The 25,599-nt window shown below is 36.9% G+C and overlaps 1 protein-coding gene across 6 annotated transcripts in view; it reads left to right on the top strand.

The window, feature by feature from the left end:
* ncam1a (neural cell adhesion molecule 1a) overlaps positions 1 to 25,599 on the top strand; it is a 287,657-nt gene that overhangs the window by 216,789 nt on the left and 45,269 nt on the right. For 3 of the 6 annotated variants that reach the window (XM_065286935.2, XM_065286937.2, XM_065286939.1), the window contains exons 9-13: positions 3,817 to 3,846; positions 10,343 to 10,493; positions 14,140 to 14,324; positions 19,547 to 19,643; positions 23,224 to 23,391. In XM_065286935.2, coding sequence (XP_065143007.1) covers positions 3,817 to 3,846; positions 10,343 to 10,493; positions 14,140 to 14,324; positions 19,547 to 19,643; positions 23,224 to 23,391 — 631 coding nt within the window. The remainder of the gene's footprint in view (positions 1 to 3,816; positions 3,847 to 10,342; positions 10,494 to 14,139; positions 14,325 to 19,546; positions 19,644 to 23,223; positions 23,392 to 25,599) is intronic. The other 3 variants (XM_065286936.2, XM_065286938.2, XM_065286940.1) reach the window with 1 other exon arrangement.

The raw sequence follows: 25,599 nt of genomic DNA, 5'->3' as shown, positions 1-25,599 counted from the left end.
AGCAAGTTTTTGTAGTTTTCACTCGAACTACAGGACCACTACCCGACGGTTGGAAACTTCTTTAGTGCGGTTTTGGCCGATAGAGGGCTGCAAAGCGAATGTGAAAGTGCCATTCACCCTGTTTTGAGTGGATGAACCACTGAAACTTTTTTGGAAACGTTATTTTAAGGTAAAAAAAAAACTCTTTGGTGTTGCTTTAAGGCTTAATATTATTTAAACGGATGAGTAGTAAAAACTTTAACGCTCTCACAGTTTCGCTATATAGACCAAAAACGCTTTGTGAACTAGGCTAAAAACATGATTTTTTTCTGTAAAGTTTGCCATTTTAACATGGGGGTCTATGGGAATTCTCTCTCTTTTGAAGCCAGCCTCTAGCGGTCAAGTCAATGAATTGTAGTTGAAGTCACTTCGGTATTGGCTTCATCAGAAAGATTGAAAGGTTGCCCGTCGGTATTTGCATATGATATATGTAAATTTTCTGCATATTTTTTTGCACCGTTCCATGCACATCAAGAAATGCAGGCGATTCAGAACCATTAGCTGTCATTAAAATAAATAGAGTATGTTTGATTTTTAAAACCACACCAATTCTCTTTCCAACCCTACTAGTTAACCACTGAAAGTGTTATACTCTGAACATCACATGCATGCGTACTGAGTAGAGGGAGGTCATATTAACAGGAATGAGAATGCTTCTTTGGATGAACTGCCCTTTCATTTATCATTTAAGCAGCTCTCTCCTGAGTCTGCTGAACTGTCCTTGACATATCTACTGTATGAATCACACAGTCAAGAGGCATTTCAGGGTTGTTAGCCTATGGTAAAGTCCAGTATCATGCGGCCCTCGTCTAATGATAGTCTCTTAACGAATTCCCTGCTGATCTGAGGTCAGTACAATTGTACTGCCGTCCTGCTCCTAATACTTTAAGCAGACTGTGCTGCGCCTGTGTACTTAAAGCCAATATCCTGCCCTGCTAGGATAACCATCTTGCAGAAGTACATGGAAAATGCCAATTAAGATCCGTTTGCTGGTTATCCTGAAGGTTCATTATTAGATTCAACAACTGACAAATAGTCTTGCTGGCTTTTACAGGTCGGTTTTGTCCCGGCAGTTGTTTATATGCTTGTAGAGGATATAAGACAGAGGTTCAGTGAATTAGTCTGTGATGAGGATTGTGTTTTAAGAGAATGTTGGTCAACCTGCCAAAATTGGTAAAAGCAGGTGCCAGAGCACAAGGCTTTGACCCCTCGTAACCCCTTGACAAGCTTTCAGTGTTGGAGTAATTAAATCAATAGACTAAGAGACACACTGCATTATAAGCGTGTTGTGTAAAGTCAGATCGTACCAACTCTGAAATACTAATATGACCTCTATAGGTGCAAATGTGTCGTTTTAAAGGGTACCGGCCCAGTGACAGCTACGTTAGGGACCATTTTTTTGATCATTGTTTCTGATATTTTGGTACAATTCTCCATGCTATTTGAGTTTTTACAACAACCATTTTCCACTCCTATGAAGCAAATGGAATAGGTGAAACTTACAAGTACTTACTGGTATTTTAATAACATAAGTTTTTATGCTGCTTTATCATTGTCAGATTTCATAATGCATTCTGAAATCTCACTTGCCAGATTTGCTTTTATGCAAATTGTTTGATAACAATCAAAATAATAGCACGTTGCTTCAAGAAGCCTTTATTCAGCCGTTGTCACTCTGTCATGAGTCAAACACGGGAGTCGTCTCCTATTCACATCTGTTTGATTTATCATTGTGCTAGTCACGTTGTCAACAGCCCCTTTTGTGAGCCATGAAAATTCTCAGCTATGCAATTCCAGATGGCAACGGCACTGATTGATTTTAGCTTAACAAATGAGTTGAAGGTATAAAAACCCACATTGAAAGCTACTTATCAATGTCCCGTTGAAAGAATAAGGGGATCTGTGCTGTTAAATTAAAGAATGGCTCTTGTTAAGGTTGAAAGCAAGCAATTGTGACTTATGGGACATTGATCAAATACATGTGGCAAAGTTAGTACCTTTTTTTTTAGGTACTGGATCTCTATACTGTAGATAGATGGTGTCCTCAACTTGATCAGTAAATGAGCATCATTTCTCATTAATATTTGTATGCATTTGACAGTTGCTTTTATCCAAAGCAAATTGTAGTGCATACATTTTACACTCACCTAAAGGATTATTAGGAACACCATACTAATACTGTGTTTGACCCCATTTTGCCTTCAGAACTGCCTTAATTCTACGTGGCATTGATTCAACAAGGTGCTGAAAGCATTCTTTAGAAATGTTGGCCCATATTGATAGTAAAGCATCTTGCAGTTGATGGAGATTTGTGGGATGCACATCCAGGGCACGAAGCTCCCGTTCCACCACATCCCAAAGATGCTCTATTGGGTTGAGATCTGGTGACTGTGGGGGCCATTTTAGTACAGTGAACTCATTGTCATGTTTAAGAACCAATTTGAAATGATTCGAGCTTTGTGACATGGTGCATTATCCTGCTGGAAGTAGCCATCAGAGGATGGGTACATGGTGGTCATAAAGCGATAGACATGGTCAGAAACAATGCTCAGGTAGGCCGTGGCATTTAAACGATGCCCAATTGGCACTAAAATGTGCCAAGAAAACATCCCCCACACCATTACACCACCACCAGCAGCCTGCACAGTGGTAACAAGGCATGATGGATCCATGTTCTCATTCTGTTTACGCCAAATTCTGACTCTACCATCTAAATGTCTCAAAAGAAATTGAGACTCATCAGACCAGGCAACATTTTTCCAGTGTTCAACTGTCCAATTTTGGTAAACTCGTGCAAATTGCAGCCTTTTTTTCTATTTGTAGTGGAGATGAGTGGTATCCGGTGTGGTCTTCTGCTGTTGTAGCCCATCCGCCTCAAGGTTGTGCGTGTTGTTGCTTCACAAATGCTTTGCTGCATACCTCGGTTGTAACAAGTGGTTATTTTAGTCAAAGTTGCTCTTCCCATCAGCTTGAATCAGTCGGCCCATTCTCCTCTGACCTCTAGCATCAACAAGGCATTTTCACCCACAGGACTGTACTGGACCATACTGGATGTTTTTCCCTTTTTCACACCTTTCTTTGTAAACCCTAGAAATGGTTGTGCGTGAAAATCCCAGTAACTGAGCAGATTGTGAAATACTCAGACCGGCCCGCTAAAAATTGCTTAAATTACATTTCTTTCCCATCCTGACATTCAGTTTGGAGTTCAGGAGATTGTATTGACCAGGACCACACCCCTAAATGCATTAAGGCAACTGCCATGTGATTGGTTGATTAGATTAATGAGAAATTGAACAGGTGTTCCTAATAATCCTTTAGGTGAGTGTATATTTGTATACATAAACCCAAACCTGTGACCAGTGCCATTTTCTACCAGTTTAGCTATAGGACAATCCCATTTATATGCTGATGTGGTATTGTGTAGCATTGTTGTCTTTGGCAATTATGTGCGTTTCTTGTAATATCACACTTTATATGTGCATTATTTGTTATGTGCATTATATATGAGGCAATTTTGGTAAATTTTAATGATAGTAATTCTTTTGGAAGAGTATCATTATACTTAACGGCGTGATGTTTGTCTGCAGCTAGACATTCATAAGGCGTTTTACCCTTCCATACACAAATCCAATTTATGTTAATTTATGTAAAACATATGCGTATGTTTATGTATATATTTCACACAAATCAAAACATGTATATGGAAAACAGATTTCAGTACTGATTTCAGAATGGGCTTTCTGTCATGTTGTGCTTTATATGTATTTGTCTCCACAGGCTTCATGGACTCGACCTGAGAAACACAAGGTAGGGCTACTAAGCACGTAGCCAAGATGTTGACTAATCCTAGAGAAGCTTTAGCACTGCACAACATCAAGTTCTGGCTCTCTTTTATCCTGTAGACACACAGACGCAATTGATAAAATGCCCTCCCTACCTGTAGTTAAATGACTTATTTGATTTCTTTATGTGTAGCATATTGCCAATTTCATAGAATTCCATAAACAGAAAAGGTGAAGATGTCTAAGCTCCAAAGCCATTTCCAGAAACTACGGTACTTTACCTTTTTTTAGTATAATATTTGAGTTTTTCTCTATAGAGACTAGGGAAGAAAATACAGATGGGGTGTTAGGGCAATTGTATATTTTCAGAATGAGAGCTAACACTTAATGTTCTCCTATAGACTCAGACAGAGGAATGTAGCACAAAAGGAAACCCTAACACACATAACCAACTCCAGCTTTATAAATATACTAACCTAAATATACTAAAGCCTCACAGTATAAACTATGACACATGGCTGAGATTGTTAGAGTAACTTGGAACCAGTTCACCACATATTTTACTTCTGTAAAGGAGCATATTTGTTATATCAAAATATGAAAAGAAACGAAGGCCACTTACTTTATGTGCTTTGAAATGTAGACAGAGAGAAAATTCATCAGTGTCTTCACAGTTGATTAGGAATGATTCAGATGGATTGTGTGGGAAGGCCTGTTTATCTGATCTGTTGAGATGAAAGGCCATAGTTATGGGTTTTGCCCACACACCACTTCATGTTTTTAATTCTCGAATACAGATAAAAACACCATGTTGAACATGCATTTTATTGCCAAAGTAAAGATTTGGCACATCGAGAGTTTGGAATAGTTACTGATATCTAAAGTACCAATGATTTGTTTCCAAACTATACTTAATACAGCAAACCATAATATCCGCATAATCTGATCTCACGGGGAAAACTTATGAATTTGTACTCTGTGAAATGTACATTAACATACAAAGAGCTCAGATGCAAAACCCTCTTAAGTGCGTCTTACAATTTTTTCTTGTAAATTAGCATTCGATTCTCTAAACAAACCAGTATTTCTAAGTGGCCTGAGTCTGGGATTAAGGGATTTGAGGGATGTATTGTATAATGTATAGGCAACCGAAGAAATAAGACCTGACAGTGTGACCAGGAAGCGAACCCGAGGGTCTTGTATCACACTAAAGGGGCTAATTTTGCTATAACAAGCGTCTGCCTGTACATTATTCTGTTATATTACACAGCTATGTACCTCATAAGTAAGGAAGGGAACATTAAATATTGATTTGAAATGTTTTATTTGCTCATTTTAAACGAATGCAGACCTTTCACAACGTTTTAAGATGTTCAAATGTCACGAACAAAGTCATATCTTCTATTAAAATACATATTCATAATACATTTTTGTGTAATATTAAACTGTACCTGTAAACTTTCAAAATAATTTGCAGCATATAAGCGGTTGTTATCTGGGAATAACAAATCTGCAAATCTCACGACTGGCCAATCAGAATCGGGCATTCCAACTAGCTTTATAATAAGTGCAGAGAGCATTCGGTTAATATCATTATTTCTTTTTTGATGGATGTGGCATTTAGTGGCTTTTGCATCTGAGCCCCTTACATAATTATCTGAAAAGCATCAATGAAACCCTACCTCTAACCCAAATGTCACAGGGGGATCAGATTGTATTAAAACGTACCAATTAGATTACCAATTTAGCCATCTCGAAAAAAGGGATTGTTTTGCCCATGCTGGAAGAGTGTTCGAGCATTGATGTAATGCTACACAAATAAACAGTAAAATACATTGCCTTTGTTCATTTATTGTATTTTGCTCAAAATTGGTATTAAGATTCTGAAATTTTATTTGCCTCAGTATCAGCTGAACATTTCGGTACTGTGACAGGCCTTCCAAGAGGTATAATTCCTCTGTCTGATTGTAAAGATGTCCTGGCCCAGTACTATGTACTACGTGACCTTGACCAAATTCAATTAGCATTCAATCTTTCAAAGTCTGGCATGCCAACTGTCTAGACTTCTCCTGCTTTAAACTACCTCAGGGTAACTATTCTGTACCATGTACTGCGTCAATCCAAGCTGGACCATTTTTGTCAAAAGTTAAGATTTATAATGTTTTCAGTTTGGACACATTTTCATCAATCTTGTCTGTGCTCGATTACTCTTCCAGTTTCTTGTTAGCGTGAAATGTGTGACTCGGATGAAGTGAAAGACAGCGCTTGCCTCTCTTCTCTCCTATAGACAGTCAGCAGCCATTTTTTTTCTGAAGTTGTCTCTTTGTCAGTGTAGTCACACAATATAACTGCTGTCACCTATTTTCTTCCGAAAGAATAAAATCCCTTTCTTCTATGTGATGGCCTTGAGACAGAGCTGTGCTTTTATTTTGCATCTCACTGGCTGTCTGTTCTTCAAGAGAATTGGATGGGCTGTTCTTTATTAGGGCAGATAAGATTTGAGTGTTCAAATGTAAGACTTTTTTATAGCATACTTTCTCACTTGTTACCCATATACAGCAATGAGATGGATAGAAGATACTCATGGGAGTATTTTCATATGTCATCTAAAATTTCAATGTCTCAAATTATGCTTTGGTTAGACACCAAAAAGGGTAAAGGGTAAATCACAGATCTCAATATATAAACACATCCAGGACCAACATATCTGAACTAAGATACCCACATTGATTTTAAGCCATCAAGAAGCAACTTTTGAGCAGTGAGCTCTCTCCCAGAAATCGTCTCTGTCTACTTTTCATGTTGTCTGCTAAATTTGACATCAGACAAGGTTGAGGCAAAAATCGATTTGGAGGAGGGATTCCAGGTTACGCTTACAGAAATCGTGATGCCGGCAGTAGGTTTACATGTGACTTAACCTCCATACAACATATAAACCAGAAAAGACGGCTTACTGTCAATTGCTATGCCGTGGATAGGGAGCCAGTCGGCCGACAGCCCTGCATACTAACAGCTGCCTGAACGTGAGGAACAAGCAGGATGGAATTTATGGTTGAGACCCTGGTTGTTACTTAAAGCACTCAACCCCTCAGATCGTGACTAAGCCAAAGCACCTTAAATCAAGTTTGTGAATTGATTGAATTTCTGAGCTGCATACACTCCATTCCACTCTGTAGTCAAATTTCTCACCGACCGTTGAACAGGCGCTTTATAAATGAAGTGCCACTGCAGATTTCCCAAACATCTTATTTTCTGGCTGTCTTCGCCTGCTTTGGTCCTCTGATGAAAGGTGCGGGCTAATGCTCACGTTTCGCAGTGGCTTCCAAATAATTCACAATGCAAAATTTATTGACCCTCATGTCCATCGTAATCTGTGAAACAAGTCCATGAAATGCAAGTGAACGGTTACCATACTGTATGTATTGACTGTAGTAGATTGCTTTTAGGTAGGTGCGTTTGACAGCCCCTGGTCCACGTTTACTTTTATTGTATAAAGGAAGCAACGTATATTGTGAAAGATAGTCAAACAGGTTGAACAGTATGAGAGTGAGTAACCAATGATGTACTTTTCATTTTGACCAGCTTGCATTCAATTATTTGTTGTTTAAAACAGCATACTGTACCATATTTTATTCTTCGTGTATGCTGACTTCAGTACAACAATAACAACACAATATTGCTGGTGAATTGAAGTACGCTCTACTAAGCACAAATCAACACTCCCAATATTGAATCAGAAAAATGTCGAGCACATCCACCTCTCGCAGGCTTATTTTATTCATTATGCCGCACTGAAAACAGCATGTGAATGTTGATATAGCTGTTTTCAAATTGTTAGAGCCGTACTTCTTTGCCGTGAATGTCCTGTGGCTTATTAGATTGTTTGGGCATCTGAGATTATCATACCCGATAGCTTCAGCACGGAGTATTTGTTAGTTGAGTAATGTGGTGTCAGCTGGCATGACTAATAAATCTATTTAAACGTGTCTGCGCTCTTTGATTAACATGGGTCACATTATGCAAGTCAGATGCGCTCAGTCAAATAATTTTCTTGTAAATGATGTCAGTGCTATTAATATGTGAAGTTCCGCTTTTCTTTGCAAAGTCAAACCTGCGTGTACGATTCGATAACATGTGGTTAATATGATATAAACTCTAAAAACAAACAGTGCTATAAATAGTTCTAAAAGTGGTTCTTGGCTCATAATCATAAAGGAACCATTTTTAGTGCTATATAGCACCACTATAGCACCACATATGGTTCTACATAGAACAATATGGTTCTACACAGGTGCTTCATCTGTGCTATTTAGCACTTAAAATGGTTCCTCTATGATTGCGAGCCAAGAACCACTTTTAGTGCTATTTTGCACCGTTTGTTTTTAAAGTGAAGTGTATGCATGATTGGCTCATATAGGATGTGACTATGGCATTATTTTTTATCAACAGCAAGGATTTTAGGTTAACATTTGTGTAACTGTATAATTAAAACTGCATATTGTCTTGTCTTGAATATATAAGTCTTGTATGATTAATCACCATTTTTTAATCATTATTATAATTATTATTATATTTATGATGGCTTGAGGGCGAGTAAAATAAGCCAAATTCAAATTTTTGGGTGAACTATTTCTTTAATAATAATAATAATAATAATAATAATAATAATAAATAATAATAATAATAAATAATAATATTTATAATAATATTAATTATTATTATTGTAAATATTATTATTTATTATTATTATTATTAATTATTATTATTATTATTATTATTAAATAAATAGTTCACCCAAAAATTTGAATTTGCCTTATTTTACTCACTCTCAAGCCATCATACTGTAAGTGTTTATGACTTTCTTATTTCAGCCAAAAACAGCTAGAGGTATATTAAATAATATCCTGTCTCTTTTCAGCTTTATAATGGCACTGGATATTAAATGTCTTCCGAGGCAAGGAAATTGGTTTTGTATGGAAACATTTATATTTCACACTTTATAAACTATAGCTGTATACTGTATGTGTGTTCATGAGAGTTGAGGTCAGGCTGGAGGCTGACCCCTGACCCAACGTTACAAAAACCCATTGCTTCCCCTCATAGGAGATTTAATAACTGTATGGATTAGTTTTTGATGGATGGATGTGCTTTTTTTGGAGCTTTAAAAATGGGGCACTATCCAGCGCCATTATAAATCTTGAAAAGAGTCAGGTTTTTGGCTGAAAGATGCAAGTCATATATACTTAGGACGGCCTCAGGGTGAGTAAAAATGGGCTAATTTTCACAGTCCTTTTCAAACACATTTTATGAGTTGATCTGTAGTAGACCTTCTGTGTTACATACTATTTTTTTATATACAAAAATTACATGTACTTTTGTTAATCTAGATAAAAATGCATTTGTAATAAAACAAATTTAAACTCTACCTATAGCATTGCATCTGCAGAACAACTTAGCAAAATTAATGAATGTTTATTGTATATGCAATCACAGGTAATGATATGAATTTGGCCCTTTAAGTCACTTCAAACTACAAATTAATTCTGTGAAATACAAACAACACAGAGCAGCAGTGAAACACAAGCCTGTGTTTCATCGTAACACAGTTGGACGCTAAAATTGACTGCTGAATTCAAATCCCCTCCAGCCATAAGATCTCAGATCACCGTAGTAACCAATGATGGGCAATGTAGTAAATTCAGTTTGAGCTAAAGAGCGCGTACATGTGCGCTGGATGGAGCCGTAGAGTAAAACTGTTAGCAGATTGTCCCAGCTGTGCTGTTCAAACACACTTTGTAGAGAAAAAGCTTTAAAGTGGCCCCTGCTGTGTGGTCCACTTTATTATTGATCCCTGCCTCACTGTCTCCCCGAACATCCCCCTGAGCCCCAGACAGGGACTGAAACGCAGACGTTACGTCCCTCTGGCCTTCTGCTGCTCTGTGTAGTAGTCTTTTTTAGAATAATATACAAACCTAGATCATGTTTTACTATCTGATGTTCGCTTTTAAAGAAATAGTGCACCCAAATATGAAAGCTCTGTCATCATTTAATCACTATCATGTCTTTCCAAACCCATACAATGTTTTCAGTGGACTACACAAGTAGAAATGTTTCTATGATAGGACTTATATGCCCTAAACTTCAAAACGCACATATCGCTTTGGGTTATGCACTGAATATCTTATGATACTTCTGCTTGCTGCATTCGTGAGAGTTTTATATTGTAGTTGTGATTCTCAATTCATGAGCAAATTTTTCTATCAATAATCCAGTCTGAATGTTGCATGCACAAATCGAACAATCCTATTTTTCAAAACAAGCAGGCATTCAGTGAATAATGACATAAATTACAGCCTAAGCATCAGAATATTTGTGTGCATTATTTGTATGTAATTTAGTGAACTAGCCATGGATGACCTCACAGAATTGACCTCACAGCTTTCCCCATTAGTTCCCCTAGCACTTTATGTATAGCTTTGATTTATTGACTTAACTCTGTCTCTCTGTGTCTCTTCCTCTAGAGTCTGGATGGTAACGTGATTGTACGCAGTGATGCCCGCGTGTCCTCTTTGACACTGAAGTATGTGCAGTTTACGGATGCTGGCCAGTACCTATGCACCGCTCGAAACTCCATTGGTCAGGACATCCAGAGCATGTACCTGGAAGTGCGCTGTAAGCCAAAAACCTAACACATCTCCTTTGCCTTTAATTTTGTATAGAGTAAGCATGGGTGTTTTATAAAGGTGGACGGTGTAAGATTTTCCCTATTTTTTTTTTGTTGTTGTTGTAGTAGTAGTAGTAGTAGCTAAAGGTTGGTTACTACTCTGAAAGGACCAGCAAACTGGTCATCAGCATACTGTATGTTGTGTTTATAAGCAGATCCACCAGCGACAGACCATTGCAGACTGGTTTGCACTGGTCTTTTGCGTCTGGTATTGACAGGTTTTACTTAGTGACCAAAATGTTTGTCCACTTATAGACCTCGTAGACGTCACAGTTACGTCACTGCAAGCTGCGCACACAATGTGGTGGCAGAAAAACAGTGGATATAAATTATACACAAGTGAAACGAGCAAGATAACTCACTACAAAATGTCTTGTTGTGCTCTTGAGTGTCAGAATAGGAATGCCAAAAAAAGATGGCTTCATTTTTATAGAATACTGTGTCGATGACACAATTTGAAGATAAATGTAGGTGTTTATGGTTGCAATAAGCTCTTAAACGGACAGACTGGAGTGATGAAATCATCTGGAAATCTATTAATAAATATAGTAAACAATAATTAGAGAAGATGTCCGGTATTCTTTCGAAGTGTGTTCCCTCTATGTGTTTCTTATAGCGTTTTCATCACATTACGTTTATAATAAAAGATTTGAATAGGTTATACTGAAAAAGCAATATTATCACCATTTATTAAATATTTCATAATTTTTCCGTTTTCTATTAATTCTTTCTGTTTATTATAAATTATTATGTTTACATACTTAATAAATATAAAAATATAGCACAAACACATATACGATGTAAAGTGTTGTTAATAAAAAGGCCTATACATATTAATTTCTATGTAAACATAATAGTTACATAATCATTTTAGAACAAACACGTATGCTATAAATATTAGAAAAAAATAATAGAAAACAGGAAAATAATGAAATATTTAATAAATGGTATTATATAGAATACATGATAGTATTGCTTTTATATGTACTTTAGCGATTCATACTGTAAAAATAATTGATTTACCAATTAAGAACAATAGGCTATACATAACATACCTTCACATATATCAGGAGCCAAGCCATTTAAACTTTTAATTTATTTTAAAAATAATCGTGTTGAAAACGCTATAATGCTGTGTTTACACCAGACGCGGTAGAGGTGGCAAGCACGAGTGATTTCAATGTTAAGTCAATGTGAAGACGCGTTGACGCGCATCTGAAGGTCCCATTTGCGGGTCTAGTTTGAGCAAATTGAGCATATGGACCCCCAAGTTGAAAAATTTGAACTTTGGCGGATTTTCGCGCTGCGTTTACCAATCATTGATTTTGTCCGTGAGCAGTCACCCGGAGCTATACGACACAAGTTCTTATTTCTATAAAGACCGAAATAAAAAGGACCTCGCTTGGAAAAGTGTCAGTGAGGACATTGGGCAACCTGGTAAGTTGTAAATGCACATTTCACTTTCACATTTCTGCGCGTCTACTTCGCTCTATACGCGCGAATGCATTCAAACTGTTCAAGCTGCAAACTAGGCGTATATGTGATTTTGACGCCTGAAACGCGGTTGGTGTAAACGCAGCATAAGAAACATGTCACACTGCAAAAAATGACTTTCTTACTTAGTATTTTTGTCTTGTTTTCAGTAGAAATATCTAAAAATTCATAAATTAAGATGCTTTTTCTTGATAAGCAAAATGACCTAAGAAAATAAATCTAGTTTATAGACAGAAAATATACAATTTAAGTAAATTTAAACTTAAAACAAGCAAAAATATCTGCCAATGGGTTGAGAAAAAAAGCTAAAAACAAGATTTCTTTTTTCTTAAACACTTAATTTAAGCAACATTTTCTCACCCCATTGGCAGATAATTGTGCTTGTTTTAAGCACAAATTCACTTAAATTATATATTTTTGTCTTAAAACTAGACTTATTTTCTTAGGTGATTTTGCTTATCAAGAAAACATCTTGATTTAAGAATTTTTAGATATTTCTACTGAAAACAAGACAAAAATACTAAGTAAGAAAGTCATTTTTGGCAGTGCACTAAATGTAAACATTTGTAAACAGACTTTGACAGAACACCGGATCCATAACAATCACAGTTTAACGCTAAAACACTTCACACCGCTACTACAGAGCTGTCACTTTCTGCCACCAGTTGGGCTCTGCCCACAAAAAACGTCATCTCTGTTTGCAAACACGCAAATGGTCTATACGTTTATAGCAGTAGTATTTTTTTTGTACAGTAGGAGGTTGGTGGTTTAATTCAAATCTTAGTGTCATAAAGTGTGTTTTTGCATTTGGGATTTCTTGAATAAAGAGCAAAGCAGACCTTTATCTGAAATGAAATACTCGCGACTCACATATAAACTCAATTGTAAGCGCGAATGCTGTTTTTTTATCAGATTATGTTTACTCCAGAGTGCACATTGTTGCAATTTCCCTGGTAGAGAATTACAGGTTTAAGGTTATTTTCATGTGGTTTCACACTTTGAAGCGTTCCTGGAATCTAATTCTGAAAAGTGGGGAGAAAAAGCTTGAAGCGCAATGAAAGTATAATTGGATTAATTTTTCTTGCCCCTAAAAGTCATCCCCAGTCCCGAGATAGCATCATAATACGCAATTGATAGAAATTGTGTGAAAATGTAGTTTGCCACAACCTGGCTTGTAAGTAATCTGATTCTTGGTTGGATGCACAGAGTGTTGTGCGGTAATTAGCCATAAGAAAAGGTGCTTTGTCTGTCTCAAATTATCCTAGATGAGATTGTTCACCACTGTAGTTGCCAAATACTTCAAGTCCAGACCAAAATCTCTGTCTGTGTTAGTAGAGGAGTCAGAAACCTTTGCATTTCTTTTATTCAGTTTTACATTTTAAAGAGTTTTTCTTTTTAGCTGGTTATTTATTTGTTTCAAATAAAGCTCAGCCTCACAATAAAATGCATTTTAGGCAGGCAGCCAGCTGGAAAGCCTCTGCATTCTATTTTAAATCAATGAGCATTTTATGCAACGTTTAGTTGTTTACTTCACAGTGTCAACCCAGGAAGAACGTTTTCCCCCAAAGTCACACATGAAATGATCCGGCAGCAAAAAGACCTGCATCATAAATCATTTCAGGACTTAATTTCCCAATTTTTATTTCAGGCACTGTTGTGATAACATTTTATTGCCTGTTTCGTCCAAAGAGAGACATTAGGTTTTGGGGGTGCCCACATTATCTGAGTAGCAGTGTTGCAGCCTGTGCTTCAGAGATAGCGATAAGATTTGAAGGGATATGTGTCTTATCAGTGCAGCTTTTATAGGAAATGTGATGAGTCAACTATGTCTATCAGTCTTGCTGTAGAAAGTTTAGCCAGCCGGGGTGTGCAGATACCCTAAAGCTACGAGATCACAGAAGACAACAGACCTCACGTTAGAGCTGCTGGCTGCTCAGTAATAGCCAAAATTACAATTTTGAAAGGTTGCTGGAAATGCATAGAAGCCCAGAGGGGATGATGGGTAATATGTGCCAGCAGGCAGCCCTTATATTCCTCAGCCCTAGGTCTTAGTCTAAAACCATTCAGCCTGCACTTTGCTGACGATGTCTATTGTTGCAGATGCGCCAAAGATCCAGGGCCCTTCGGCAGTGTTCACCTGGGAGGGAAATCCGGCCAACATCACCTGTGAAGCTTTGGCTCACCCCAGCGCTTCTGTTTTGTGGTTCCGTGATGGCCAGCAGCTTCCCAACACTAATACCACAAACGTCAAGATCTACAACACTCCCTCAATCAGCTTCCTGGAGGTACACAAACCCGTCAGTCTTTACGATCCTGTGTACACTTGGTATTGAGATTCATGTCAGGTGATAACAGTAAGAGTGGAATGTACAATGCTCCCTTCAAGTGCATCTGGGAAACCCTTACAGCCGAGTCGGGCATTCGTTTACTACAGCGTGTAACACCTTCAAGTGTGAAAATAACACAGAGGTAGCATAAAAAAACTGTGCAGAATGTAACAAACACAGATTATCGGTGGATGCCATTTCACAATGAGGTGCCCATAAAGGTTGCCTACTACAATAGTTACAATAATCCTTTTATATAATATTTTTTATATAATGCTTAAAAATTGGTATTGAATAAATTATTTAGATTTTCTAAGATGTTTCATACTTTGCACATTTACAATGACTGACTTACAGAATGTAAAACAAAAAATTACTTTGCAAAATCATTCACTACCATTGACCACAGACTTAGGTTAGACATTATCACGCTCCATACGACATCACAACTTGCCAACGAGTTTCCCATTCATAAATACGATTTAATTTAATTGGTCATGTGCTCAGAAATCATAATTACAATATTTCAGAATTCTTTTGAAGGCAGCACTTAAAGGTGGGGTGCATGATCTCTGAAAGCCGATGTTGATATTTGAAATCACCTAAACAAGCACGCCCCTACCCTAATAGAATCTGGATCTTCATTTGATAAACCCGCCCCACACATACGCAACCCAGGCAATGATGTCGGTTAGGAGACACGAACCTTACTGCTGATTGGCTACAAGTGTGTATTGGTACTTGGCCCGACTCTCTTTTCCAAAGTGTTTTTCAAAATCATGCACCCCGCCTTTAAAGAGCTCCTATGGTCCGATTCACGATTTTACATTTCCTTTGGTGTGTAAGTGTGTATTAGTACATGTTAACAATATTCAAAAGGTACAAATCCCAAAGCAATCGATGAAGCAAGTTATTGTCCCCAACGTAAATCTTTTTTTTTTACTACCACCAAGACATGGATTGCAGTTAATAGTTTACTTTCTGGGCTTGTTGACTTAGACAAGACCGACATTAAGGACTCAGTCTGTAAGTTAAGTCCTGTTAGCATTGCATTGTGAGCGAATCTTTCAAACATGGTAAGGGGCGTCACATTTCCGGCTGACGTTAGAGGTATTCAGGCCAATCACAACATAAAGATTAGCTGGCCAATCAGGGGCACAGCGATTTTCAGATCAATGAGTTTTGTAAAAAATCAAGGCGTTTCAGGAGCACAGTATATCTGGAGCTACAAACAAGTGCATTATGTAAAAAATTTGGGTTTTGTACCATAAACCACGTGAACACATTGTATTATACCAAATACACAAAATAACGTTGTTTTGTAGAAATGAAATAGGTGCACTTTAAATTATATTTTAAAGGTGCAGTGTGTACATTTTAGCGGCATCTAGTGGCATCTCAGTCCACTGCTCATTCCTCACTTTTAAAAGCTTAGAGAAGCTACGGTAGCCACCAGGCCCGGAGTGGGTAATCGGGAGAACCGGGAGAATTCCCGGTGGGCCGCTTCACTTTTGGGCCGGTCGAGTTTTTTTTTTTTTACATTTGTCACGTTAGTGAGTTTATCTTCTCTTAAAAAACACTTCACACGTTTTGCATTGACACTGCAGCGCGCAGCCTCAGCATGGGTTGTACCATGTGAGGGAGTTTTCCCCTCCCATAGAGTTGGTTCGGTCCATAGCGCGTCCAAGAAAACTTTTCTCCGGTAGGCTGGGCCGGCCCTACCGTAACAATACGCAACTGAAACAACATCAGACATTTGTCTTGTGTTCATAACCCGAGCGCTTTTTTAAATATATATATTATCTTTATTTAACCAGAAAGAAAACTCATATTTATATATATATAATTTTTTTGTTTCTGATTTTCCCCCAGAAAATAAAAAAAAATCTTTAAATTCGCAAAAGCCACAGCTATTTACAATAATGAAACTTTATTTATTTTACATTGCAGATAGCTTATTCTAAACATTCAACCCTGCAACATTCTGGGTTGTTTAATGTCACGGTTGAGTAAAGTAGGCTAGTGACGAATCTAACCGTTGGATTATATTAATCTTGAAAATGTCCTTATCTGAGCCAACCATGGGTTAAAACAACACAGCATTTTTAGCTCCCATTTAAAAGATGCCTAAAACGAAAATGCTTTACATTACTAGAATATTTCAGTTAGTTTAATTTGCGTATTTTTATTACATTTTAGTTTATTTTTATAGCCCTTTTTACAATACTGCATTGTTGCAACGCAATTTTACAGAAATTACATTTTTATTGTTTTTTCCACTATGATTAGCTGTTATTAAGAGAGAACCCACAGAAAATGTCAGCAATTACAGTTATAATAATAATAATAATATATTAATATGCAATAACAACAACTAATAATACAAAAATATATCATTATTATTGTTGTTGTTATTTTTATATTATTATGGTTATTATTATTATTTCATAAAAAATTCGTTTTTAACCATTAAACATTTTTAAATTTCTTTTTAAATATATTTTATTGTTAGTTCGTTTTAGTTTAGTGGAGATTTTCTCACCTGTTTTAGTCGGCTCCACTTCGCCCGGCGGTTCTGAAACCAGGTTTTCACCTGCAGACCATTTGAATAAAAATGAATTAAGATTTAATGACAACAAAATAAAACATCTTTGGGCGTAAAAAACAGGTTGAAGAAAAAATCCATTAGAGGATGATGCTGCCAAATGTGCCAAACTTACAGATTTATTTTCAAGAGGACAACAACAGGTAACTTAAAGAGAAATAAGCCTAGTAATGATTAGCATTAGCAACGTAATTATTCGGCTAATACCGATGTCAAACTATTTACAAGCCAACATTTTTTTTTAAGTTAAAATATTAGCCTTTTGTGTATACATGACGATTCATAGACTTTGCAAATATTATGCAAGCAGCTTCTGGGCAGCAGATAAGCCAGTTCCCCGCTAAAAACGAGGAGGCAATGAGTAAACAATATGAATTAAAGTTATGTAACAATCAGGTTGTGTTCATATAACGCCTTTTGTGTCCCCAGTCAAAAATGACCAGCCGAAAAAAGCTTATAAATCACTTGTTATGCTATATATTTACCCAATATTGGATTCAATATTTTTGTCAAATTGTTTTCTTTTTTAATTCGGACTGGGTTTTATGTTTCTATTTGCATCTGATTAATCATAGCCCTCATAGCATTAGCAATGCTAATAATTTATCATCCTTTTCTTGTGGAATAGACTCCAAAAAGGGCTGGATTATTTTTGACCCATAATGTGTAAATATTGGATAGAACACGCTGCTGGGTTAAAATTGACCCAATGCTGGGTTGTTTTAACCCAACTGTTGGGTCATTATAATCCATGGTTGCATAACAACCCAACATTGGGTTATTTTTAACTCAGCATGGGGTAATTTTTAGCCCAGCATGTGTTCTGTCCAATATTTACCCATTATGGGTAAAAAATAACACAGCCTTTTTTAGAGTGTAGAGGAATATTTTTGTTAACTTCTCATCTTAAGTGAAATATTATTTAACTTTTACCTTATTTGTTTAACCATGATATTAATAGAAACTATAGTAAGAGCTGAGCTGTTGCTTTATTTATCCAATTTGAAAAAAGTGCTAATTTAGAATAACACTTTGGAAAAAGTGGGCCGGTCTTGGGTACGAAACTCCCGGGCTGAAAAGTGGCCCCACTCCGGCCCTGGTAGCCACCACAGGACAAACACGTCACCATCAGATACAATTTAGTAAGCAAAGTTTGTTCATTAAGGGCTTCTGTAGAAACATGGCGGCTCAAAATGGCGACTTCACGGGGACCCTCTGTGTATATAGATATAAACAGATCATTTTAAGGTAATAAAAACATAACGGTTCATTATGAAAGGTCTTTATACACCACTGAAAATATATTGGTATGTAGATTATATTGCATTTTTGTCAAGGGATTCTTCTAAAATTAACACTGCACCTTTAAGGGGACAGTCTCTGATTTCAGAACAAATTACAGTAAATGTGTTGAAAAAGTGTGAAGAATAACACGCTTGAAAAATGCCTTATATACTGTATAAATATTTCAATATGGACATAAAAATATGGAAAGTTTTGCTCATTTTTAAGTCACCAAGTAAACCAGCAAATGTAACCAGCAAATTTTAAGTTGATTGATTGACAGGTAAGTGTCCTTAACAGGAAACAGGTGAGTAGATTTGTAGTGTCGCTAACTGTTGTCCAGGACAATACAAATGCAATATTACCTTGCATTTATCAAAAATTGTTTAAGTGATGGCAAATAAATCTGGATCCTGATCTGGATACACTGGTAATTGGTTCGCCTAAAACGGGTCGCTCCATGTTTAAACAGGGCTTTACATGCTTGCTCATTACAGTACATTGTCAACACTGACAAACATGGCTGACACTAATGGTTGCTTACTGAGATTATATTCTATATGCATGCAGTACATGTCTTTAATGAGGAATAAATAGTAACTATAAGAAAACGGTAATTGCTGGTTGTTTCCTATAACTTTTCAGTAATGTGCAGTCTATATTTCTGTAAATAGAGCTGGTGCACACATCTGTCAAAACCTCATCAGCCCACAGGGCTCAAGCACTGGAAACATAATGACTTGTTTTTATTGTTTTACACTGTTGGTGTAATAATATTACAGGAAACTACAATCATTTTGTTTGCTTAGTTGCATGACTTTTTGATTGTTTGGATTTTTCCATTACTGACCATTATATTAATTACACTAATTAAACAGCTTTCTGCATAAGGATTCATTGAGAATAGCCAGCGTTACACTTGTTGTTTCTGGACTCAGATTGTAATGTTTATTGTGTAAATATATTGTAGATCAGTGGTTCGTAAACTTGACATTTTTTAAAGCTGATGTCAATATACAGAATGCCCCATGATCATTTCATGAAGTCTCTGTTCCTATATTACATTTTCCTAAGCTTCTGCAGATGATAAAACAGAATCATGCTACTTTCTCTTCTCTCAATCCCTCTCGCTCAATAATTATCGAACAAGGTGAGTGTCAGGGGTACAAAATAAAAGGGCACTGCATTGCTCTTATAACAAGCTTCCCAGCCACATGCAAAGTAAAATATCTGAATCAGAATCGGTCAGATGAAGACCAGTTTCCTGACTTTGCTGTTTTTCCTCTGACAGGTCACTCCGGAGTCCCAGAACGACTTTGGCAGTTACAACTGTACAGCCACCAATGCCATCGGCACAGAGTCAAAGGAATTTATTCTGGTTCAAGCAGGTTTGTGAATGTTGATGGTACAGATGCAATGGACTGCAAAGTGAAAAGAAAAATGAATTACGTTTTTCCCCTGCGAACATATTAACTGCACAATGTCAGGGCTTTAATAAAGTATTCACGCAGCATTTTTCACAAAGACACAGGAAAAGAGCTTAATACACGATGTCTTAATACAGGAAAACCACTTCTAAATTTCCCTCTTAGTAATAATTTACAATCCACAAGGTGAGCAAAAGGTAAATCACCCTAGGACAGCGTTTCCTTAGTTTTAGATGAGAGCCCGCTGTCGTATTTTTTAGGCTGAGACTCATGGGTAATAAAACCAGCAGGGATATAATTTTCAGGCTGCAGTGCAGACGGTTAAAAGCGATGCTGCCTCTGATATTTTTGGTGCTCTGTAAACTGGGACAGATGTGAAATGGTGTGGAAGGCTGTGAGGTGATTATTTAGTCTCAAAGCGATGGGGCAGCACAGGAGCGACGCCTTTCCTCTACATCACAGGCTTTAGAGACGCCGCACTCCCACAATGGCACTTTATACAGTCAGCACTTGGGGTTTGGGGCCTGAATTTTTATTAGGTGATAAAGTGCAGAAATAGCTCCTAAAGCCAGGTTTAGGGAGGAAATATAAAATAAGTTTATTTCAAATAGGTCATTTTATATATTTGTATAATTTCATTATGCTTATATAACACACTCTTAATTTGGTGTTTCATGACTCATTTTCAGTTTTCTCGTCCTACCATTATTTTTGTTCTGTCCCTTTAAGGCTCAAATATACAATGCTTAAATTTATTAGAAAACCTTTGTCTCAAAGACCATAAAGCATCATGAAGTGCTTTAATGCAGACTCTTTCCTTTTCATAGAGTTTTTGACATTTGAAAAGGAGTGATGAATGTCAAATAGAATTAGCATTTTTATACCCAAATTTGGAGCCGGCACATTCTGCTTCTCTCAGAAGTCAGAAATTAATCAAGCATAATATTTAACCATTTAACCGTATTTTTCTATTAAGGACTATAAGTAAATAATTGTAATTGGGGATCCGTATCAAAATACCTTTGTAAAACAGTAAATTTGACAATTCATGAACAACAATTATATTTCAGCATTAGAAATACTACTGTGACTAAAGAGCTTACCCATACTAGTGGATTAACCTTTACAGAAACATAAATTTGACAGTTAAGCACTGTAAATAAGATGGCTTTGCTTTTGTTTGTGTTGAATGCAGTTTTACTGTAGTTTATACCAAAAAAATGACTATCCAAATACAATATGATAGCAAATCATGCATTACATTGTGATACAATTACAAAAATGTTTACTTGTAAGGTCAGAATGAAAGGATTAGCAGGGTTTCCTGCAGAATTTTTTTTAGTCAAGGTGGTGGTTGGGTCCGAGGGCGTGGCAATTAAAGGGGCGGGGCATGTGCGTCATGATGAAAATTAAAATATTTTTATTTAAAACACTCAAATAAAACATATTTTGACAGAAAATGAACACATACTAGATTATTAATGAATTAAATGTTTTTACCTCGAATGGGAATAGCTGCGTGATGAAGTGAAACTAAATGGTTAAAAAACACAAACTAAAGCAGATGTTGTAGAATGTCTGGCGAACGACGATAGATGGCACAAAAATTGTAAAAACTGATTATTTCCCACTATTAATTACATTATCTTACAGGAGTGTAACTACTGTAGCATGTAAATAATGCACATGAATAAAGTGAGCAAGAGCGCTCAACAATTATATCTAATCAACAGGCACGTGAAACCTACAGCTAGCAGGTTGCTCAAACAACAAAATCACCACTTATTTTAAATTTGCAAGAACTATAGACTAATACAATAACAGGCTTAAATAACCCCAAAACACAAGTCCACTTAAGTGTGGCACACGTGCACGTACGTGGTGTGAAGCGCATCCGCGCTATTCTCCGAGATGTTTTATCAACTGGCTAGTTATCCTCCAGACAGCGACAGTCCAGATCACATTTTTCTCATTTCGGGCGTGTGGCGAAATGTGGTCGTTTTTTGACGACCTAGTTAAGGCAGTAGGGTTTCCAAGCTTAGGCGGGCCGCCCGAACTGAAATGTGGTGCGGGAAACCCTGATTAGGGATCTGCTAATGAATAGATTTCATCAGCTTGTTTTTAACCTTTGTTTCCTAAAGATGGTTTCAGCAGCAACAACATAAACAAATGTCTTTGGTGGACTACTTCCAGCAGACTTCCACATAGAATCAATAAAAACAGAGTCATTTTACAGTAGTTTATCTCTGATAACAAGGGAAATAAATGACCTTCGTTCATATATCATATCTAACATGTATATTACACTGAGCTAGCTTTAATGTGTAAAATGAATGTATACAATGTTAGTTACAGGTCCTTGAATTCTTGCCTGCCTGCCAAGCCTCTTCACACAGCTGTGATCCATGCTCGTCGTCTTTAGCAAACCATAACATGAAGATTTTGGTTCCAAAACGCAATAAATCCATTTTGGCTAATTTCGGGGGGAAAAATTCACATACCATCTTTAGGTTATAATAACATTAAAAATTCAAATCCATAATTTGATTTTCAAAGACTGATCAGCTGTAAAATGTTTTGGTCTTGCTCAATTTTCGTTGACTTAAAGTAAAATAATGGAAAGTTTTTCATAAAATCCCCTGGGGTCAATGTGTTAGCATGACAGAAGCTTGATGCTGTCGGGAGAACAAGCAACAGCCAGCATTTTCCGTCGCCCGAGTGGCTTACGTTTCTTCAGAAAACCACCACAGGTTTACCAATGCCATCAAAAGTATTTTTTTGTTTTGGTTTGTTTGTTGATCATGAAGTACAAAGTAGACGATGAAAACTATGCCATGTGTATTCAACGCGCCGCCATTGTTGTTTACAGTGCGTGGAATGGTGCACTGTGATTTGTTGAGGGGATTTATTGCATTCTGCAGAGAATGATGATTGGCGTTTATTGCGTTTTGGGAAAAAAGGGAGAAAAGATGACAGAATAACACGGCGGAAATCAGATTTTGCGTAAAATTAAGGATTTACTTTTTAATACTGACCTGATATGCGTTTTGGAACCAACTCTTTACATTTTATTTTTTACAAGGTATTTGTTTCAGAGATCAGTTTAGGCACTACCCTGACTGATTAATAAATACAGACCAGAAATTCACTTCGGTTCAGTTGTGTAAACGCGACAACACGTGTGCGTCCGATAAAAACATTTGCAAAAAAAGCACATTGCATGAAGCAGCACAATTATCAATAATATTATGTGTCCCTGTTCTAAACACCAAACAGGCATCATACTGTAGACATGTAAAAATCAACCTTTTAAGCAACATATTGGTTTGCCTGCAATACATTACACTTGTGGTTCATGGAAAATTTGTTGTGGCCACTGCAATAACTCTTATCTCGATGACACAAACCCATTACAGTTTTTCATTATTTTTAGTTTCTTTATTGCCCTGCTTTCATTTTGTTGTGTCCTGCTTGTGTGTGCAGGTCAGCACTGTATGCTTCACTGTTGTCTTGTGTGTATATTTGTGTGTGTATACTGTAGATGTGCCTTCGGCCCCCTCTATCGATCGCATAGAGCCGTATTCCAGCACAGCGCTGTTGGAGTTCGATGACCCAGACTCCAGTGGAGGAGTGCCCATCCTTAAATACAAAGCTGAGTGGAGAATAAAAGACCAAGACTGGACCGACAGAGAGTATGACGTCGAGGATGGTGAGTGTCCAGTGCACGCTTTGTACTGTAATAACATTTCAACTGGAAGCATGCAAGAAATACAAGGCTTTGGGCAGTCTAATAAAGCTAAAATTTTGGTTTTATGGCTTTGTTTTGTAAAATGACTGGGGAATATGAATTTATTGTATTCGAACAAGACTTTTAACAGTGATGTTTTAGTGCACCCATATTTATAAGGTATCATGCATTAAGGGGCGTTTACACTAGAGTATGGGTGATTCTCACGAAATCCAGATTTAGAAGGTGTCCAGCATCAGAATTTTTAAAAAGCCATTGAAGCCATTTTTTTGCACATATAAGATTAAGGTCTGAACTTACTATAACCATTATTTTTAGAGGATATAACAAATATTTCCTATAGAATTATTTAAATTTTTAGATTATCATCATCAAGAATTATCATTACCGCAACATATTATTACATTAAATATATGCATTTACAAACTCATGTTTCGGTAATGAGAACTAAAAAGTTGTCTAGGTACTATGACAAACAAAATTTCAACTTTTATCTGGAGAGAAAAAATAAGAACTGCTTACCTGGTAGCCATCTTGAGTGTCACAGTCAATTATTTCCCTTCCAACATTTTTTTTTTTTAAATGTTAGTTCCTTCAGGGCTTAAACAATGATTGAAAATTGTTGCGGAGGATGAGAAAATTAGTCTTGGACACATTTATATTCCTTATTTTTTTCTCTACATTTTACCAATGATCACCAAATACCACATGTTTCTTTACTGTAGATGTTTAAAGTATAACATCCACTGAAGCTTTTTATTTTTTGGATTTTTTTTATTATAAATATTTTCATGTCAAAGAACCCAAATCCAGTCATGGACACGTTGCGGTAATGAAAATTTCCCCATTAAATGTGGAAAAAAACAACAAAATTGGTTTGTATGATGTCATTTGAAATCATGTGGAAAATAGTACATGAAGAGATGTTTGTAACTGTATGCTGCTTATTTTGCATTTACTTTTTTATCAAAATGTTTCATGACACCTCATAAGTCTAATTTCGCGAGAATCAACCATATGTGTTTTAAACAAACTTGCATGAATGCATTAGTAACTGGATATACATTTTATGAACTAGCTTTTTCTATGTCTACAGTTCCATTGGTAGTCACATCACTGCTTATTTGCATATATTTAACCACAAATGTAGCCATAGACGTTGGTAGGAGGTTAATAAATACATAAATATTTGCATAGATTTAAGGTCTGCTCACCTTTGTCGTGTGGTTAACGGGGACCACTTACATCACAGCAAATTGCCGACACTCAATAAAATGAGTGACCGCAGGTCCACACAGTCGCTTTATACTTACGGCAGAGAACACCCGCGTCTACAATTACACACAATGACCCTCCCATAGTTAGTATCGCTGCTAAACACTTTCCACAGTTGCTAGCCATTTCAAATTGTGACAAAGCAACCATCCCCGCCGCAGTCATAAAAAACACCCTTTCATTGGCGATTCATCTGGCAAGCATAAAACACAATGCAGAATTGACCAAAAATAGATGCGCAAATGTGACTAAGAGACAGGGTTCACTTGAATGCTAAATAAGAGAGCTCGGAGCAGTTGTCACAGCCTGAGGTGTGCTTGTCTGTGGGTATCGTCTCTCTCTCTCTCTTTCTCAAGGGGAGAGATGTCAGTTTGCTCATTGCTGTCAGCTCGATCACTGTGCCAGACCTCTTTGGGACATGCGTCAGAACAAGCCTTACACACACACACACACACACACACAGATGCTGCCTTTCACAAAGCAGTCACACACACGTCCCTGTTCAGCCGGTGTCTGTTTGATCACTCAACCTTTTGTCAGGCTCTCTCTAAAGCATTAGACTTGCATGATACTGTGCAGCCATGTGTGGTATCAAACGCAAGGTATCAGATGGATCTGTTGAGCGGTTACAAAGAGCCCCAAGCAACACGTGTATGATTTTGAGGTCTGATTCAATAAACAATTGTTCTTTCGGATGATTCTTTTTATTGATTCAGCAGAACTTGACTCGGTACAATCTACAAAATGGGTTGGTATAACCCATGGTTTGGTAAAATATGGAAAAACCTAACTATTGGGTTAAATTAATCTGAAATGTGTATATTTAACCCAACCATGTGTTGAAACAATCCAGAATAGGTTAATTTAAACCCTTAATTTAAGGTAAATGGGGAA

The sequence above is a fragment of the Paramisgurnus dabryanus genome, chromosome 18 (genome assembly GCF_030506205.2).
Source record: "Paramisgurnus dabryanus chromosome 18, PD_genome_1.1, whole genome shotgun sequence".
NCBI classification, from domain to species: domain Eukaryota; kingdom Metazoa; phylum Chordata; class Actinopteri; order Cypriniformes; family Cobitidae; genus Paramisgurnus; species Paramisgurnus dabryanus.
Note: the sequence above shows the minus strand (reverse complement) of the source record. Positions and strands in the feature narration are given on the sequence as shown.